General features: G+C 42.1%; 1 protein-coding gene across 30 annotated transcripts in view; it reads right to left on the reverse strand.

Annotated features, from left to right (window-relative positions):
- ttn.2 (titin, tandem duplicate 2) overlaps nt 1–20,118 on the reverse strand; it is a 226,054-nt gene that overhangs the window by 159,117 nt on the left and 46,819 nt on the right. For 27 of the 30 annotated variants that reach the window (XM_040034145.1, XM_040034143.1, XM_040034147.1 and 24 more), the window contains 26 exons: nt 16,214–19,981; nt 15,230–15,508; nt 14,382–14,945; nt 13,865–14,146; nt 13,495–13,773; nt 13,131–13,412; nt 12,758–13,036; nt 12,250–12,537; nt 11,869–12,147; nt 11,471–11,752; nt 11,104–11,382; nt 10,656–10,934; nt 9,275–9,553; nt 8,894–9,181; nt 8,517–8,795; nt 7,947–8,228; nt 7,433–7,711; nt 7,070–7,348; nt 6,711–6,989; nt 6,336–6,623; nt 5,969–6,247; nt 5,362–5,643; nt 3,234–3,512; nt 2,837–3,118; nt 2,457–2,735; nt 1,927–2,214 (listed from right to left, as the gene is read on the reverse strand). In XM_040034145.1, the coding sequence (XP_039890079.1) occupies nt 1,927–2,214; nt 2,457–2,735; nt 2,837–3,118; nt 3,234–3,512; nt 5,362–5,643; nt 5,969–6,247; nt 6,336–6,623; nt 6,711–6,989; nt 7,070–7,348; nt 7,433–7,711; nt 7,947–8,228; nt 8,517–8,795; nt 8,894–9,181; nt 9,275–9,553; nt 10,656–10,934; nt 11,104–11,382; nt 11,471–11,752; nt 11,869–12,147; nt 12,250–12,537; nt 12,758–13,036; nt 13,131–13,412; nt 13,495–13,773; nt 13,865–14,146; nt 14,382–14,945; nt 15,230–15,508; nt 16,214–19,981 (11,082 nt within the window). The remainder of the gene's footprint in view (nt 1–1,926; nt 2,215–2,456; nt 2,736–2,836; nt 3,119–3,233; nt 3,513–5,361; nt 5,644–5,968; nt 6,248–6,335; nt 6,624–6,710; nt 6,990–7,069; nt 7,349–7,432; nt 7,712–7,946; nt 8,229–8,516; nt 8,796–8,893; nt 9,182–9,274; nt 9,554–10,655; nt 10,935–11,103; nt 11,383–11,470; nt 11,753–11,868; nt 12,148–12,249; nt 12,538–12,757; nt 13,037–13,130; nt 13,413–13,494; nt 13,774–13,864; nt 14,147–14,381; nt 14,946–15,229; nt 15,509–16,213; nt 19,982–20,118) is intronic. The other 3 variants (XM_040034160.1, XM_040034163.1, XM_040034164.1) reach the window with 3 other exon arrangements.

Raw genomic sequence — 20,118 nt, forward strand, 5'->3', positions numbered from 1 at the left:
ACTGCGTGCTAGCTAGCATGACGAACTTTCTATACAGCTGGGTGGGTGCTATGATGTTACTGATAGTGAACTTTATTCATAAGGTTAGTTAGTAGAGTTGCCAACCGTCCCGTAAAAATGAAATAGTCCCGCATTCAGAGAAAATGTTACGCGTTTCGTATTGAGCTGAGAAGAGACATAGTTTTTTTCAGCTATAATGAAAAAAAGACACAAAGTTGGATTTATTCTGTCTTTACGCTGCAGCTGCCTCTTCTTCTCTCATTCTCTCCCCCGCCCTCTCCTGTTCCTACTTCAATCATGAAACTGATCAATGATCAGCTGATCGTCTCTCTTGTTTGTTTATCGCCCACTTTGCGCCAGAAAGAGGAAACCAGCGGATGTCGCGCTAAACAACAGCAGCACGTTTAAGCTTGATCAGCTGTTGTTAGAATGTGTTTAATATTAATTTCTAGTATCAGCTGATCTTTGCTGGAGCCACAGCTGTAAAAGCTGCTGGTCATGATGTCGGTTTGGATATCCTAAATGGTCCGTATTTGTATAGCACTTTACTAGTCCCTAAGGACCCCAAAGCGTTTTACACATCCAGTCATCCACCCATTCACACACACATTCACACACACATTCACACACACATTCACACACTGGTGATGGCAGCTACATTGTAGCCGCAGCCACCCTAGTGAGAGGGAAACATGAAGGTGAAACCAGGAGATGTCCTTACTGAATCATCAGAGCTGAACAGGTGATGGAGAAACAGGTTTACCTTTTAGGTGACATGAATGAGTTGAAGGGAAGTTATGAACTGTTTCGGAGAGACAAATAACACCAGGATCCTTTTCTAAGTAGCTGACAGCTGGTAACTGTGCAGGGGCGGGTCTAGCAAAGTTTTGCCAGGGGGGCAGGTAGGGCATTAACAGGGAGAGGGGGGCACAAAGAAATACTTTTCTTTCTTATTCTCATTTAAAATGTCTAGCTTTTAATAAATAATTATCTGAATCTTGTGAACAAAGTTTTTATCTGACGTAAAATGTATAGAAATCATACATATACCAAAAAGATATCAAGTGTACATCACTGTCACCACAGCGTTTGTTTTCATTCAAAGGCTTTATGGCTTTAATACCTGGTGAGCACGTCTTTAGTCAAAATGCCCGATTTTCTGTCCCAGTCCAGCCCTGCAGGTTAATACTGGCAGTGTCACCATGCCAGCTGACTATATTTCATCATCAGCCAGTGTTGTTCTTTATACATCAATATTACCAAAGTTTACCATAAGGCAGCATAGAAAGTATTTACTTGCTTTCAGGTTTCATTCAAATGTTAGTTTTTTCAGTTGTTTCCCCACTTTTTTCCTGTTTCAAAATCAAACACCAGTTTGTGAGAAGATTATCTTCTGTTTTTAACAGGCAGATAAAGTTTTGCATTGGCTAATATGCCAATTGTTTGTTACAAATGTTCGTATTTTAATATTCAAAAATGTTTTTGCCCAAAACATATATGCACTATATGTCAGTAAAACTACTATGCAAATATTGCTGTCATTGAATGCTGAGTAAACACTGACAAAGCACTGATTGTATCTCTTGTACTTTATCAACGCAGTATCTAAAAACTTTGCACCGTAGTGGTTAAAATCTCATTCTAATAACAGTTAAAAGCACATTCGGTTTTTTAGGTTTATAGGGTTATTGAATTATGGTTAATGGTTGGTAGAAATTTTTTTTAACATTATCTGCCAATTACATCTGCCACCCTTCTCCAAATCTGTGCCCCTTCTTGGCCCCCCCAACAAAAATTTTCTAGACACGCCACTGCTTTTCACTGAATTAATTGGAGGCAGCTCAGAGAAACGGGTGCTGAAACATTCAACAGACAGCAGCAACATAAAGACTTCTTTGACTGGGATACTGGGATTAGGATACTGACCTCGAACAACCAGGAAGGCTGTAGTTTCTGTGGTTCCCGCCTTGTTGACAGCCTTACATTTGTATGCTCCAGAGTCAGCCAGCTTCAGCGTGAGCACCCTTAGTGTACAGTTGTTGTCACTGAATGAAATCTCATAATTTGGCCCACTCTTTATCTCCTCGTCATTGTGGTACCATGAAATGGTAAAAGGAGATGAGCCTGACACTTTGCATTCCATTTCTAAAGGTTTTCCAACAACAGTGGTACAGTCTTTCAGTTTCCGTGAGAATGTTGGAGGAATCGTCTTATCTGTTTCAGAGGGAAACAAACAATGCTGTTAAAGAGTATCCATTTGTCAAGAAAAGTACCGTAATTTTTGGACTATAAGGCGCACTTAAAATCTCCAAAATCGACAGTGCGCCTTACAGTCCGAAAAATACGATACTAGGGTAAAAGTACTTTCAATGAATCCTCTTCCCTCATGTCAATGGGGTAATGAGTGAACACACTGATCAGCATATTCCAGCTCAAGGTACGAAGACGTTACCTACCTAAAACAGTGAGATTGATTTTACTCAGGTCCTTCCCAACTTCATTCATAATCTCAAATGTGTATTCTCCAGAGTCAACTTTCTCAGCAGACAGCACATTCAGGCTGGAAATCATCCGGGAAAATGAGATTTTGTATTTTCTCCCAGAAGCCAGCTCAGCACCATCTTTGAACCACTTGGGTATGAGCTCTGGGGTTCCACACACTTTGACCTCCAGGGCAGCCATATCACCTGCCGTCACACTCAGAGCATCCGGCTTGTCCACTATTTTAGCAGGCTCTGGAGTCAACAGAGAGGGAGCAGAAAATACTTAAAATCACACATTCAGGCTGCAGGTAGAAAAACAAAACAGAAAGAGAGAGAATTATATGATTACAAACCTAGAACAGTCAAGTTAGCGAAACACTCCACACTCCCAGCATCGTTTCTGAGTTGGCAGGTATATTTGCCTGCCGTAGTTGCATCAGCATTAAAGATTTTAACTGCCACCTGGTTGTTTTCATAGGTGATTTTCCTGTTGTCACTGTCCCTGAGAATGTGATCCTTGTCTTGAACCCAGGACACAGTAATGGGTTCAGAGCCTTTAACAGTGGCCACAAGGGTCACCTCCCCTCCCAGTATCACTGTAATGTTTGACAGTCTCTTCACAAATGATGGTGGCTCTGAAGAGAGGAGAAAAACAGCGCAAAGGCAAAGTCAGCAAGGTGACAAAGTCATTTGAAAATCTAATTTTATTTTATATTATTTTAATTTAATGCTATCGCGATTTCTACTGACCTCTGAGTTTAATTGATGTCTGGCAGGTATCGCTTCCTACACTGTTTGACACTTTGCACTCGTATTCGCCGGCGTCTGAGGGCTCTATTCCAATGACATGCAGTGTGGATGAGCTGCCCTCGCTCAGCAGCTTAAACTTCCTGCTCTCCATGAGAGGTTTTCTGTCTTTAAACCAGGTGACCTGGAATGGAGCTGTACCACTCATCTCGCAGTACAAACTTACGTCCTTACCCTTCAGCCCTTCAACAGGCTGGGGTATTTTGACAAAAGATGGGGGGTCTATAGAAAGATGATGGAACCGTTAAAGAGGAATACACGAGGGAAACAATTCATATCTAGATCTTAAAACTGGAACCCATAACTGTTGAATGAAGCTCAAATCTGCCAGTGTTGAAAACGTTACTATAGATTAACGGGTGGAATTTTTGTAAGAACATGAAGTCTTAGAAAAGATTGTATATTTAATGTGGAAATTTTATGGAACAATTTGTCAAGGTCCGTCAGTCCTCGCTGGTCGAACTGCTTTTAATGTTATGTCATTTCTGTGGTTTGTTTTTAGTCCCCTGTTTCTGTACTGTACTGTATTTATTCTTATTGTATTCTAATTTTTGCTTCATAACTTTTGCACTGTCCACTTCCTGCTGTGACAAAACAAATTTCCCACGTGTGGGACTAATAAAGGTTATCTTATCTTATCTTATCTTATCTTATCTTATCTTTCCCTCTGTGTGCGTTTGTGTGTGTGGCCAGTGTGCCGGTTCTCGGGCAACACCAGGCTGGTGGCGTTCCCGGGCTAAGAACAGCCACACCTGCTCTTCAATCAGGATCCATCTGCTGCCAGCGATCCTCATCAACCGTCTGCTATTTAACAGTGTGGCTGGGCTTCGATCAACGCTCGATCGCTGAGTGGCAAAGTTAGCACAAGCCCAGCTCGCGGAAACTGAAAGCTGTCTCAGGCCATCGTCTGGTGAAAACGTTTACTAAATCGTTACGTCTTGTTTTGTCAGGTAATCACGGGAATTTTGGAAATCCCACTGTTTTGAACACTTTTTGCTTCTCACTGTTTATTCTAATACTGTAAATAAATTCACAGTCGCTACCAGGAAAGTCCTGAGTTTGGGTCATGTTCCTAACACAAAATTGGAATGTGGAATTTTGCTGGGGTCTTAGAATTTGTTGGAACTGCAATTAGAATAGCAGATCTCTAAGAAATGTGGAAAATGAAGTTGGAAGTTGTAGTGACAGCAAATCCGTAATTTAAGTGTGGTTTAAGTTCAGTGAAAATTTTGGAATTGTTGAAATTTGTTGTTTGTTTCTAAACTGGTGTGGAATTTTGGGGAAAGTGAATTTGAACTATGATGCAGATGAGCTGTTAGAGTTGTAAACACATATTTGGTATGCTGCTGCGCAATCTGCTGGAAATACATCTGAGACTGTGTCATTTTTGTTCTATCGTGAATAAAATAAGGGCTTGTACGAACTACTGCATTCTGTTTTTATTGACATTTTACACAGTGTCTCATCTTTGATGGAACTGGGGTCGGAGTTTAGAAATGTACCTTCAATATGTTTTTATAACAAAACGGTTGCTCTAAGTACAAATGGACACAATTGTAAGACTATTGAGATGTGTAGAGATGTTATGTTATCTTGCACTGCAGCTAAGATCATGGAATCATAGAAATGTATCAGAAACTACAACAGGCCAGCACGTTTGTGGAAAAAAAACCTATTCGTTGTACTGCAAACAGGATGGTGAATTCCTTTAGAGTTGTAGAAGTTCAAACATATGTTGCTGGAGCTACAGGTAGAATGGCTTGGATTTTAACAAAGAGCATTACAGTTAACTTAAACGGTTCCATCTCGGTAAGCGTGAAGCGTTATGTAAAATGTATTGGCTCAAGTGAAATGATCTGTTTTGACTTGCAGATTAACATTTTCAGCGGTACAAGAAAGGGAAAAGCCTCAGATGACCCTCGACCATACTGGATTGTTAAATAAAGTAGTGCAATCAGTTATGGATACCAGCTTTAAGCAGTGGAACACAGCTATATAACCCACCAATACACTGAACAGCCACTGTGATCAGAATAATAAAATATATTTCAGAAGTCCACGGGATGCTAACCTTTAATGGTAAGTGTAGTGCTGCAGCTCACACTGCCAGCATCATTCTGAGCCTCACAGGTGTAAACTCCATCATCCTCAAAACTAGTGGAGACCAGTGCTAGCACTGCTACTGAGTCAACAAACGACGTCCTGTAGTTGCCACCGTCTGTAACTTTGGTGTCGTTTTTGTACCAGGTAATTTTCAGAGGGACTGTGCCACTGACTTTGCACTCCAGGCGGAGTGACTCACCCTGCTTCAAAAACTTATTGGCAGGGAGTTTCAGCAGAAATTCAGGTGGTTCTGGAAAGCCAAAACACAGATATGTTATCAGCTGGAGGCATGAGGAAACACTCACCATTTAACATGGTTAAGATGGGCAGGAGGTGAGCAGATGAGATAAGCCAAGAATGACGGGTTAGAAGGAAAAGCAAAATGGCTGCGTGAATGCCATACAAATGCTAAATATATTGCTTCATAGAAAAAGCAGCAGTGGAAAAGCTGTACATAATAAACAAAATGCTGCAAAGCTACACAAAATGTAACTGAAGGATTGGGTTTTGCCAGCGATGAAGAAATGAGATAAATACATCTCTGCAAGAATTGATTTAAAACATGTAAATCCAACCTTTTACTGTCAGGTTTGCACTACAGTGTACAGAGCCAGCATCATTGCTGACTTGGCAAGAGTAGACTCCACTCTGTGTGACGCCCACTGAATAGAGCTCTAAGAAACAGGACAGCCCATCAAGCCCTATTAAACAAGTAGGCCCAGTCATAAGCTCTGTGTCGTCCTTAAACCATTTGACTGTGAAGGGAGGAGTTCCCTTAAAAGTGCCTTTGAAGCGTGCAGTGGCTTTGGGTAGAGCTGTCTGCGACTCGGGCACTGTCACAAAGCTTGGAGGTTCTGAACACAAGATGAACAAGGTTAAAGATGTACTCACCTTTGGTTTAGGGTCATATGACCAATCATGTTAAAAAAAGCAGTGTCTGACCTTTGACCACGATGGACCCACTGCATTCACAGCTTCCTGCTGCGTTAGTCAGTTTGCAAGAGTATAACCCTGCGTCAGCTCTCTCTAGCTGTTCAATTTCAATGGACACAGAGTTGTCCTGCTGAATGAGCTTGTGCTTTAGACCACTAGAGATTTTGGTTCCATCTTTCTTCCATTCCACAGAGATGGGGAGAGAACCAGATATTTTGCAACATATCTGAACAAAGGACCCCAATATCTCGTGCATGTCTACCAGGGGTTTGATGAAGCTTGGGGCAATTACTTGCTCTGTTGCCAAGAGAACACCAAGACACAAGTTAGACGTTGTGAACATATTATTATGTATAGCAGCAGCGGTGTGTTTTTGAAACTAACCTAATACAATTAGCTTGACTTTGCAGGTACAGCTACTGATGTAGTTTACCACCTCAAAGACATACTCTCCTTCATCCTCTGTCTGCGCAGCCTGAATCTTTAAGCTGCTGATATTGTTCTCAAAGATCAGCTTGTGCTGCCTGATGGACTTGAGCTCCCTGCCATCTTTCATCCATTTCACCCTGAGTTCAGGGGAGCCTGTAACCTTACAGTCCAGACTGACTGGATCTCCAACTGTAACCTTTACCACCTCAGGTTTCTCTGTGATCTGCGGAGGCACTAAAATCCCAAGCAAAGTCAACAATTCAGAACGTTTCTGAGCCAGAGTGTAAAAGGATTTTATAGCTGCAACTAGTTACCTTGCACTGTGAGGGTGGCAAAACACTTATCCTGCCCAGCCTCATTTACCACCTGGCAGGTGTATTTGCCACTGTGTATCGCCTCACAGGCAGGGATCCGGAGTGTAGCCACATTGCTTTCAAATGTTCTCTGAATCTTTGGATCCTCCAATATCCAATTCTCATCTTTTTTCCACTGTACAGAGGTGATGGGAGAGCCTTTCACAATGCACTGAAACTCTGCCATTTTACCCAGAACAGTAGCAGTGTTCTCAATTGTCTTGATGAATGTTGGTGGTTCTATTAGGAAAGAATGAAATATTAAAGTTTAAAGACCTCACCTCAAATGAAAATATGCAGAATTATTCTTCTGCTTAGACCAACCTTTGAGGCTTAGTGTAGTCTTACAAGTACAGCTTTTCACCTCGTTAGCAACAGTGCATTGATATTCACCAATATCTACAGCATCACATTTGTGCACTTCAAGACACACAGTGTCATTTAACTGAGAGAAGGCATGTTTAGCACTGGGTTTGAGCTCCTTTCCATCTTTGTGCCATGTTATCTCAAAGGGACCCGTCCCAGCAACTTGACACTCTAAAATGGCAGTGGAGCCCTTCACAACATCAGCTCGAGCCAGTTCTCTAATAAATGATGGCGGTTCTGAAATGAGGGAGAGCAAACGGTCATGAACCTATTCTACTCCAGCAGGTCCATACTTGCTGGTCCAGAGGTTTACAGTTCATATAGGTAAAAATATTGGATAGTCCCTGTTGTTTATTTTATGTTTAACTTAAATCAGATCAGTCTAGCTCTTTGTTTGAGGGAAACCACTGCTTTGAATTCAATGCTCTTGTAATTCTAGCACAATGAACATCATGTACATCATTCAACACACCTTTGACCTTCAACTCCATGCTGCAGCTCTCACTGCCAGCTTCATTACGAGCTTCGCAGTAGTAAAGCCCACTATGTTTAACCTCAGCCCCACAGACTTCCAGTGTTGCCACAGAGTTGACAAAGGCCATCTTATAGTGATCAGTGGGGCTGATTTCAGAGCCTTCTTTGAACCAGTAGATGTCAATCTCAGGTGTGCCGGTCACCTGGCACTCAAAAACCTTACTCTGACCAGGACAAACTACAGACACACGGGCTGGGATCTGTGTAAACTTTGGAGGCACTAAGGAATAAAGAGAGTGACTGATAAACCATCAGATGAACAACATGGGGGACACATTCACAAAGTGTATGTTTCCATCCAAGTGTTGATAACATTTTAAGCAAACTCATAGCAAGTTTTGGGAACTTGCAAGGGGGTATTTTGGAAAATTTAGGTACGAATTATCAGTCGAAAGTGGAGATTTAATGTGAATCACAGGGAAAAGGTCAAATATAATGTGAGAAAAATGTCTCCAACAGATGGCTGGAGGCATACTTGGCAACTCAGTTTCACATAAAGATTAATAACCTTTGACAAAGAGTGTTGCTTGGCATGAAGCGGAGCCAACATCGTTCTGTATTTGGCAGACATAGTCTCCAGAATCTGTGGTTTTTGCGAAGAAGAGTTCCAGTGTGCTCGAGGTGTTATCTTTGATCACTGACCAGTCAGCACTGGACAGGATCTCTTTATTGCTTTTAAACCATTTGGTGGTGAGTGGTGGTGTGCCAGAGAACAGTACACTAAATTGGACTTTTGAGCCAGGCAAAACATTTATGGATTCAGGTTTTTCAAGAATGCACGGGGATTCTGAAAGACAGAGACAAAGCAATTCTGGGTAAAAATGCTTCTAACTATATTTCTTTGTACACATCCATCTGCTCAATGGTACAAAAATGTGTTCAGACCTTTCACAAATAAGACTCCAGAGCACTGGACCGTTCCTGCTTTATTTGTAGCAATGCAGGTATAATTGCCACTGTCTTTAGTGTCAAGATTGGAGATTTCTAGAAACGGAACATTTTCAAAGAATGTGCATTTGTGTTTGTCATTGGTTTGGATCTCTTTCTCATCTTTGTACCACTGTATGGTTATTGGAAGAGAACCAGACACGAGACACTCCAGATGTGCAAATGATCCTTTGACACCCTCTGTCTGTTTCAGTTTTCTTGTAAAAGACGGAGGAATTATTTGATCTAACATGGACAAAAGAAAAAGGCGAGTGAGAAACAATGTTCAAAGCAAGATTAAACTAAACAAAACTAAGGTGATAGACATTAAGAACAGACCGAGAATGGTGAGTGTGGCATCACACGAACTTTGTCCAACATCGTTTGAAACCTCAAAGACATATTCACCACCATCACTTTTCTGAGTTTTAATAATCTTCAACACAGAACTGGTATCTTTGCTCTGTACTTTATATCTCTGGCCTGAGGTCAGCTCCTTGCCAGCCTTTAGCCATCTGACCTTCAGGGGTTTTGTGCCTGAGAACCTGGCTTCCAGAGTAGCCGGATCCCCCTGAGTCACACTGATAGACTTTACCTCTTCTGTGATTTTTGCTGGTTCTGGGGTGTCCCAAAAAAAAAAAACAGTCAGCAAAGATCTTAAAGCTTCCTATACTACAACACATCAACTACAGACCATCAACCTGAGCCTCCAGAACACTAAAGATTCTACACTTTGCTTCTTGTCAGCTTACAAGGTCACATTCATGTAATTTCAAGCATGAATGAGTATAATGTTTCAGTCAAATCTTATTGTCTTGAGTGAAACTTCCTGCTAATATATTCAGATTTTAGAAAGCCATGTGAAAATAAGTACACCTCCATTCTAAGGTTTCACATCTCAGGACATTCTCGCTTAACTCCGTTTACTGATGTTTGCCAGCATTTGTTTATGCATAACTTTCTTAATGTCCCACCAAACTATTTATATCAGATTCCTGTTTCTGCTTTACAGTAGAATCTGTGTGACAATCACTTTGAAGTCTCTGTGTGCCGAGTTTCTTTTTTGCTTTTATTGTCAGCGTTGTGTGTTCATTTCTGAAGGAAAGAGCGTATGTTTGTCCTCATTAGGACAGAAATGTGTGTTGGTGTGTGGAACTTTAGCCCGATTTTTATATTGTTAACTGGCATTAATGAGACATTTCAGGGCATTTTACGAGGCAACAAGAAAGTAATGGAAAGAGTTGTGGAACGAATGACAATAATTACATTATAATCATTATAATAATAATCAATATTATTCAAAGTGTGACATGGACATGCTTGCAAAAGTTGCAATATGTTGCAGTAAGCTGCCATGCCAGCAGAGGGAGACATTTTTTGCAAGCCAACATAATGATCACAGCAACACGTTTACATTTAAATTTATATTTGCTGCTTAAATTAATAATTTCTACCAATTAGGGACCCCGTAATGCATTCATACCTTCCTTCCTGACTGCTATTTACCCCGGTAATTCCTATGGTAATTCCTAATTTTAAGACCTACTAAGGGCCAGTTACATTTTTATTATGTCCAAATATGTGGACTCTTAGAATTGAAGGAGGGTGCACTTCCCATTTCACAGGACTGCAAGAAAACAGTCAAGTTTATCAACCTGTGAAGGCATACAAAGATTTTAATAAGGGTGCAAATAAAGTTGAGTTTAATATCTTAACCAACCTTTGACTGTCAGCACAGCAGAGCATGTCTGGCTGCCAGCCTGATTCTGCACCTGGCAAGAGTATTTACCACAGTGACTGCTCTGTAAGTTGGTGATCTGCAGTAGCGCAGTCTTGTTCTCATATGTAATCTGAATGTTTTCACCCTCTTTGAGCTCATGGTTGTCTTTTAGCCAGGCCACAGTTATGGGCTCAGAACCTTTCAGACTGCAAATGAGAGAAACCTCGCTGCCAGCCAATGAGCTGAGGTTCTCCAGCTTTCGAACAAATGATGGTGGTTCTGCAAAGAAAAATGTAAAAAGCTGAGCAATCTCAAGTAAATTCCTTCTGAACAAAAAGAGAACTGTGCTTGCTAAGATTTCAAAAATATGATACAGATTAAAATGCAGCCTTTTGAAATGTAAGGAGAAGAGCTTACGGCAGCTAACAACAAAAGCACCTAAACTAACCTTTTAGCGTTACGTGACAATCACAGGAGGCCCTTCCCACTTCATTCTCAACACTACACTGGTACAAACCAACATCTCCTGTTTCTACTGCCAGAACCTGTAGTGCTAGCAGGTCATCTTTCACAGTAATCCTGTGTCTTTTGTCGTTCCGAATCAATTTGGAGTTTTTATGAAATGACACAGTAAAAGGAGCAGAACCAGAGACTTGGCACTCTAGCATCAGCTCAGAACCTTTCACCACGTCCCTGTGCTCCAAGCTACGCAGAAACAATGGCGGTTCTACAACAAAACAACAGACATGTAATATAAATAGTTACATCACCAAGAAAAGAAGAAGTAAAATCGTTAAAACTAACACTAAACTAACCTTTGACTATAACTGTGCAGGTGCAACGGTCACTTCCAGCCTCACTTGATGCCACACACACATAATCTCCAGTGTCCTCTACTGTACAATTAGCTATTTCTAGAGTTGCCATCAAGTCGATCAAGCTCATTGTGTATTTAGTGCTGGCACTGATCTCCATTTCATCCTTGAACCATTTGAAACTGATGACTGGGCTGCCAGTTACTTTGCACTCCAGCCTGGCAGAGTCACCACTGGTGATGAGCTTGGTTGCCTCGGGTTTCCTCACAAACACAGGAGGTTCTGATAGAAGAGGTTAATATTCAGTATGAGACAGAAGAGATTTATGGTTAATATCATATCAGTGGCATAATCTGAAGTCAGGTTTATGAAGTTGCACATGATACTAAAGACTGCACCTTTCACAAAGAGGACTACTGTGCAGTCTACCTTCCCAGCATCGTTGGATACTTCGCACGTGTATTTCGAGGTATCAGTGGGCTTTACAGAGTGAAGCTCCAAAGAGCTTGAAGAGGCATCTTTTTTAATGAAATAAGTGCCTCCTGTAATTATCTCTTTTTCTTCCCTGAACCACTTCACAGTTAAAGGAGCTGTTCCAGTGAATTCTGTTCTTAAGGAAACTGTAGTTCCTGGAATAACATCCTGGTCATGTGGTTTCACTGTGAACGCTGGCGGTTCTGGAGGCCAATAACACAAATTTACATTTTATGTTAGTATGAAATGATTCAGAGATTACACGTAAAAAAACAAATGCATAAGATAAGCCAAGCCTTCGTGACCTTTCACATAGAGCGTGCCACTGGTTTCTTTAAAGCCAGCTGAGTTGGTGGCTCTGCATTTGTAAACACCAGAGTCAGCCTTTTCTAGCCACATGATTCTCAGTATAGCAGAGCTGTCTTTAAATTCAGACTGGAATTTGTCTCCAGAAACAATCTCCTGGTCGTCTTTGAACCAAGTCACGGTCATGGGCTGTGACCCAGACACCTTGCAATCCATGGAGACAGGATTATCAATGTTACCGTCAACTCTTTTCAGCGACTTGGTGAAAGCTGGAGGCATTATCCGATCTGGACGTTAAAGAAGAAAAATCATTTATTTGCAGTTTCACACTGACAGGAACCACTGAGCAAAATCCAAAAGCAAATAACATTGTACACACAACATTTTAGGGCTATAGCATAATGCATTTCCCAAAATGTATGAATACAATGTGTTTTCCGTGTAAACACACACAGCTAAAACAAAGGTTTTAAGAAATTTCAGAAGTAGCTGAAACCAGCAGCCAACCTAAGACAGTGACTGAGCATGTGCACTGGTCTTTCCCGACTTTATTTGCCACTTCCATTTTATACTCTGAAGTATCTCCTTTTTCTGCAGTAAGAATTTTCAGGGTGGCAATATTATCCTTCAGAGTCATCTTATATTTACGGCCACTAATGATCTCCTTCCCATCTTTAAACCACTTCACTTTGATATCTGGGCTTCCAGAGACCGTGCACTCCAATGCGGCTGAGTCCCCTGCCGTCACACTAATGGACTCTGCAGGTTCTACAATCCTGGCAGGTTCTGGGATAAGACAGTTTTTAAGACAAAGAGTTTAGACATAGAAACCTGTATTACAATATGTAAAGGCATCGCTGCATCAAAGATGCTATCTGACCTTGCACAGTCAAGATCGCTTCACACTTTTGTTGCCCAGCCTCGTTCTCCGCTTGGCATGAATACTTGCCACCATGGCTGATGGCAACTGTTGTTATCGACAAACTCACAACACCGTTCTCAAAAACCATCTTGATATTTGGATCATCATCTCTTAGCATCTTGGAGTCTTTCATCCATTTCACAGTGATGGGAGTTGAACCTTTAATCATTCCTTGTAGTTTTACTGTATTTCCCAAGACTGCTGTAACACTCTCAACCCTTTTTGAGAAAGTTGGTGGATCTACAGAAACACATTACAAGTTAAAAATGGACAGAATTAAATCTGATTCCGCAACTGCTGTGATGGGCTTGAGTTTACTAACCTTTAAGTTTAGCCATAGCCTTAGTGGTGACTTTTCCCACATCATTTGATATGACACACTGATAATCTCCAATATCTGTAGTGTCAAATGTTTGAATCTCCAGCCTTGCTATTGAGTCTTGGGAAATCAATTTATATTTCTGATCACTGGTGATGGGTTTCTTATTTTTTACCCAAGTGATTTCAAAAGGAGCTGTTCCTGTGACCTCACACTCCAGGTGAGCAGCTGCTCCCTTCACTGCCTCTACTGTCTGCAGGTCTTTTCTAATGCACGGTGGCTCTATGCATCATAGGTAAAGTAAATGCAGTTAATGCCAAAGTTTGTTTTTTGTCTGAACTGAAGTAAATGTAAAGTAAATCCTTGGACAAACCTTTAACAGCTAAAAGAGTACTGCAGCTTTCACTCCCAGCATTATTTGACACCTCACAGGTGTATCTGCCACTGTCTGTGACCAGAAGGTTCATGATCTCCACAGTAGCAACTCCACTCTTGAAAGATATTTTATATTTGTCTCCATTACTCAGCTCTCTTTCATTCCAGAACCAGTGGATGTGAAGTTCAGGCGATCCTTTGATTGTGCACTGTAAGCGTGCAGCTATGCCCTGTTTCCACGTGAGCTTAGATTCCATTTTCTTCACAAAGGCAGGGGGCTCTGAAAGAGTGTTTTGTTCAAAAACACTAAGACTTTTTATACATTGGTGAAATATAGAAAAAAGTCAACCAAGACATAAGAAAGCAAAAAAGAATGCAAAAAAGGCATAAGACAGCAGCACAGTATTAGTATCAGCTTGGAGCTAGCTAAAAACTCTTGTCAACATTGACCTCACTTCAGGTAAATGCATAGGTTTTCATCACAGCAAATGGAAAGATCACCGTTACGATCTTACCTTGAACTGTTACCACAGCCTCACAGGAGGAGCTGCCAGCCTCGTTTGCAGCTGTGCACACATATTTCCCAGAGTCCTTTAGTTTGGACTTGGGGATCTCCAGAACAGCGACCTTGTCCTCAAAGGACAGTTTACACTCCATACTCTGGTGGACTTTTTTGCCATCCCTGGTCCAGGTGACAGCCACACCAGTGTCCTCATTCACGTGGCACTCCAGCCTCAATGGGTCATTAACAGCTGCAGATACTGGCTCAATGACCGTAACAAACCGGGGCTTGTCAATAACCTTGAGTTCTACTGCAAAAGTAGCTACACCAACACTGTTGGAAGCCTTGCACAGGTACACTCCCTGATCAGTCAGTTCAAGACTTTTAATGTGAAGGGAATACTTGTTCTTTTCACATTTCATGACATAGTTCCCTTCAGAGGAAATTGTTATGTTGTCCTTGTGCCAGACAACTTCCATAGGCGAGGATCCAGTAAGTGAGCACTGGAACACAGCTTGTTTTCCCACATATAAAGTCATTGGGTCTGGTTTTGATACAAATACTGGTGGGTACATCTCTATGGAGAGCAGGCAGAGCACACAAAAAGTTCAACAGGTTTAAAAAACCACCATTAAAAATAAACCTGTGCAACTCAGTGATCAATATGACATGGCAACATTTTGCTTCTTAATAGTGATATACTGCCAAATAATACAGCAGCTTAGCGCTATAAACTAAGCATACCTTCCACACTTGACCTTGATAATTCACAGTACAACACAGTGTTTGTATATAATTCTCTCTCTCTCAAACACATATATGCATAGCGATAATTTAAATGAGGTCCTTTTGGGATCTTACCGGTGACAATGAGCGAGGCAGTGCAGCTGTCTGTGCCGTGTTGATTTGAAGCTTTGCAGGTGTATTCTCCACTATCAGCTTTGACAGGGTTCAGGAGCTCTAAAGAGGAACTAGTGTGGCGGCTGACGATCCGATACTTTTCACTCTGTCTGATTTCAGTGCCAGATTTGTACCATTTGAACGCCACGTCCGGAGCTTCTTCAATCTCACATTCAAACTTGGTGTGACTGCCGACATTTATCTCCAGAGGTGTGATTTTCTGCCTAAAGACAGGGGGCACTGTTGCAGACACAGACAAAAAAAAGCACATTTTAGTAATGAAATTTACTGCTACTCTTTAGGTAAAAACAAACAAACAAAAGATTAGGAAAAGGAATGGTGGAATGTACAAAAATGGTGGATGGCAAGCCAAGGTGACTGTGGAGAAAAACAAAACCAAAAAAATGCCAGAACATTAGCCCCATGGTTTTACCAAAAGCAGCCTGAAAGAAGATGATATCAGTGTACGTGATTTTCTTGGTTTGTGAAAGATGAGGCAATCTGAAGCCCTTAAAACATGCAGAGAGACATTGTGGACGTGGAGAATGGCGACAGATCATGGGAAAACACGTTTAAAACAAAGCAGTCTGGTGCCACTTGCATGCCAATGTAAACATCCTAATGGCCAGATCATGACAAACATTATAGCAAGAAGCTTATGCACTTCAGAAATAAAATTACATTACGACTGCGATGGTTCTGGCCTTTAAGGAAATACTGACCAAGATGATGTGGAAAAAAGAAGAGAGTGAGTTAGTACCATCCAGTGCCCTGCTTAGACTGCTCATGCCAAGCTATGAAATGAATAGAGGAACCAAGGTGACAAATGCATATATTCATGTGAAGACAAAGGTTTGGAATGATCCACTGAATGATTAGTTGCTGTCAAAGAAAATGAATTGGATGAATGAGTGAATGATACATAGATTTGTCCTGTTATCAAACCTCTTGAGACCACAGTGAGCCTTGAAGATGTTGTTGTCCTGCCGGCTTCATTCTCAGCCTCACAAACATATTCTCCTTGATGCCTCTCCTTGACAACTTTGTTGATAACCATTGTGTACGTGTCATGGTCTTTGGAACACTTGAACTCTTTGCCAGATTGCACCAATTGCCCATTGAAAAACCAGTTAACCTTTGTGACGTACTTAATGGTAGTGCTGAAGGTTACTCTACTATCTTCTTCTATCAGTATGTCATTGAGAGAATTAACAATTACAGGATATTCTCTCGGTTCTGGTCTGGATACTTCGATGCCCTCTTTGGAAATGCTGACATCCACTGCCTGCTCAGTGGTAGTAGAAGTGGTAATGATAGACACTTCTACATCTTTTTCTTGACTTGTAATGATTGTTGACCTCACCTCCTGTCTTGAAACTTGCTCTGACTGCTCAGAAGCTATGTGAGCTTCAGTTTGAATTTTGATATGGGATGACCGTTTTACCTTTGTGTCCATGGATTCCTGCACTACAACCTGTTCCTCCAATGTAGCATGCTCAACTGCCATTTTAGACTCTGTTTGAAGTGATGCAGAATGAGATTTAACAGCAGTAAAATCCGCTGTGCTCTCTGTCACGCTCACAGTCTTTACCATGGATGACACTGTTTCGCTAGAGCGAGCTGAGGTGGCTTGTGCCCTCTGAGGTTTGTCTAGTTGCATAGTACCTTGCTGTTCTGAAGTAAGAACATGGGCCTCCTGATACACCATGGAGTGAAATGCTGCCTGAACCTCAGTCCTGAGGTCAGCTGTCTGAGGGTAGTCACCCTCAAAAGCTAGAGTGATCTCCACAGGGGCACCTGTTGTTGTGATCAGATATGTGAACATGGCCCACTTGGGCTCTCTTTGAACCTTGACTTCCTGTACTTCTACAGCATTTAGGTATCCTACAACTTCAGCTAGTAACACTGGCTGTTCACTGGCTACAGCAGACTGAAGAGCATCTCTGAGCTGACGCTGTATATTTGAAGTGGATGATTTAGGGATCTGGATCACAAATGTCATCTCTTTAGGCAGAGCTGTAATATCTTTAGATTCTGGTGCCAAAAGGGACAACTTTTGCTGTGCATTAACAGCAACTTTGGTGGTCTCAGACTTGGTGATCTCTTGAGAGAGTTCACCTGTCAGCACTCGCTTCTCGTCCATCATTACTGACTGCCTGACTGACTGACCCTCTTGGATCTGAACAGCAAAGTCCTGTTCTGCTGCCTTTAGAAAGACACTACTCTCAGTGGAGATCTCTTTCTCCTCAATCTGGATTGGCTCAGTGGGTACTTTTGGCTCTACAGTTGTCTGACATGTGAATCTGTGTATAGCTGTTAAATGATCTGTGTGGCCCTCCTCCAAAGCCTGTTCATCTGTCACAGAAGTGACATGCATCACGTTCCAGCGATCCTCCTTCTGTAGTAGAGCTCGCTGATGCTTGCACTCTGTGCTAACTGGTGTCTCTTTTGACAACTGCACAGGCTGGTAGCACAGTTGGAGGATACTTTGTGGCTTGGGCTCAGTTCGAGACTGAGACTGAACTCCAGACAAGGACAAATCCAGTTCTGAGTAAAAATCAGCTGTGAGCTCTGGTTTCTCTTCTGAAAGAGCTGCATGGCTTCTTGCCTTTTCTTGTTTCTGCATTGCCACCAGCTGGTCAGGCTTCTCAACTGTGAGAATGCCCTCTTTGGGTAGGACCTCCACAGGCTGGGTTGACTGGAGATGCAGCAGGGTAGGGGCCTCTTTCTGGTGCTCTATGGTTATAGTGTCTCCCTTGGAGTCAAACTCTGATGTAGCCTCACAAACTACTGTTCTTTGCTCATCCTGACTAACAGTATGTAGCAAAGTGGGACTCTTTCTGGTCCCTGCGTGCTCTGGTGTTGGTTTTTCATATGTTAGTCTTTTCTCAGATGGAAGGAGGTCCTGTTCTGTTATAACCTGCAGGTGTAACAACTGCTTTCCTTCTATCTGGGACTTAATGGACATGGCACTGTCTAGACTAGGAAGCAACTGTGTGGACTCACCCTGCAGCATTCGTGTCTCTTCAGCAGTTAGAGCTGCTTTCATCATCGTATCTTTACAGGTATGGGCTGCTTCCTCAGCAGGCCTCTGAATAGAGAATTCTGACTCCTTGCAAAGAGTTTGCTTAGACTCGTTCACTAAAGCTGTGACAGGTGGCTTATGTTCTTTTCTAATTGCAGACTTAACAGCAGATTCTGCTGTTGCTAACTCTGTTGTGTGACCCTCTGCAAGCACCTGCTTTTCTGTGGACTGGGCCGAATATAAAATCTTAATACCTTCCTTAACCTTATAACCCATCTCTTCCTGTGGTTTGGGGATCTCTTGAGACTCCTCTTTCAGGATTGACAGTTGTGTTTTCACTTGATGACCACTGACTAGATGTTTAGGTTCTGAAGTGATTTTAACAGTAGCAGACTTCCTGTCACCCAGTGGCTCTGTGCTAACAGCAGAAAGTGGTGTGAGCTCCTCGACAACTGCTAACTTCTGTTTTGACTTTTTTTCACTGACTGCCTGAAGCTCAATGAGATCTGGCCTTTGAATGTCATCACAGTGCTGCTCTGTGAGGTCCTGACTCTCTTCAACAGACGATGTGAATGCTGCCATGTGAAGCTGTTTCGCAGGAACAGCTGACACTTGGTCTGGGTGAGTAGGAACCACAGACACCCGTTCCTCTGTCTCATGTGCCTGAAGTATTGCTGCCTGGTGGGTAACCCTCTCACGGTACACCGTGGCAGTGGAGACATCTACTTCTCTAAGGGAGCTCACTTGCTCGCTGGGAATGATCTGCCGATCTTCTGTGCCGATGGTGTAAACCATCTGATCTGACTTAGCTTTATCCTGGCCTGGGAGGCTGACCTGGTACAAGCGTGACTCTGTTGCTTGTTCTGTCACTAAAACCTTGTAACTTTTCTTCTGAACGGCTGTCTCCTGTTTGTGCGAAGCAGAGACTGATTCTTTGAATACAACAAGCTCTGCACTACAAGCGGTCTCACCAAATTGGTTGGAGGCTTTACATGTGTATAAGCCACTGTCCTGTTGTTTGACATTCTTAATAATGATGAAACCAGATCCATCTGAATTGGTTCTAATGGTACAGTTTCTACTGGGCTGGATCTGGAAAGGCCCCTTGAACCACTTTATATCAGGGACCGGATCACCACTGACTTTGTAATTAAAAGAAGCCTCTGTTCCTTCTGAGCACCTCACGGGTTGTATCTGAAGTGTGAAACTAGCAGGCTGACCTGTGAGCTTAAACATCTTCTCAACCCATTTCTCTGCCTGGCTGGCTTCAGGCTTTTTCACCTCCAGGTATGTGGTGCATGTCGTCTGGCCAAATCTATTCGTGGCAGTGCACGAGTACTTGCCCTCATATTCAGACGTGACTTGGGTGATAACCAGTGTGTACTCATCCTTCTCCTCTATCAGCTTGTATACAGAAGAGCTCTTTACAACCTTTCCATTGTGAGACCATTGCACAGTTGGCTTTGGAAAGCCAGATACTCTAACTGTAAACCTGGCGGTTTCCCCCGTGTTTACAGCTGCTCCGGAGAGCTGAGTAAGGAAAACAGGCTTTTCTTTTTTTTTCTCTAAAGTGGAAGAGTAAAGTTTAGAATCTGGCTTGAGTTCAAGTGTTTTAGCTTTTTGTGGTAACTGGACACCAGTGTAGTAGGTTTCCTCTTGTTCTTCCACAGTGGTGATGGTGGTTTCCTCTGTCAGGAAATATTGAGCAGGACATTGGATAATAATATCCAAAGACAGCAGCTATGGTTTTAGCACTTCATTCACAGAATCAGATATTAGGACTGTCCTCATGTAAAACAAATCTCAGCAGAGAGGACTTTTGCAG

This window comes from Simochromis diagramma, unplaced genomic scaffold (genome assembly GCF_900408965.1).
Source record: "Simochromis diagramma unplaced genomic scaffold, fSimDia1.1 OVJJ01000176.1, whole genome shotgun sequence".
NCBI lineage: Eukaryota > Metazoa > Chordata > Actinopteri > Cichliformes > Cichlidae > Simochromis > Simochromis diagramma.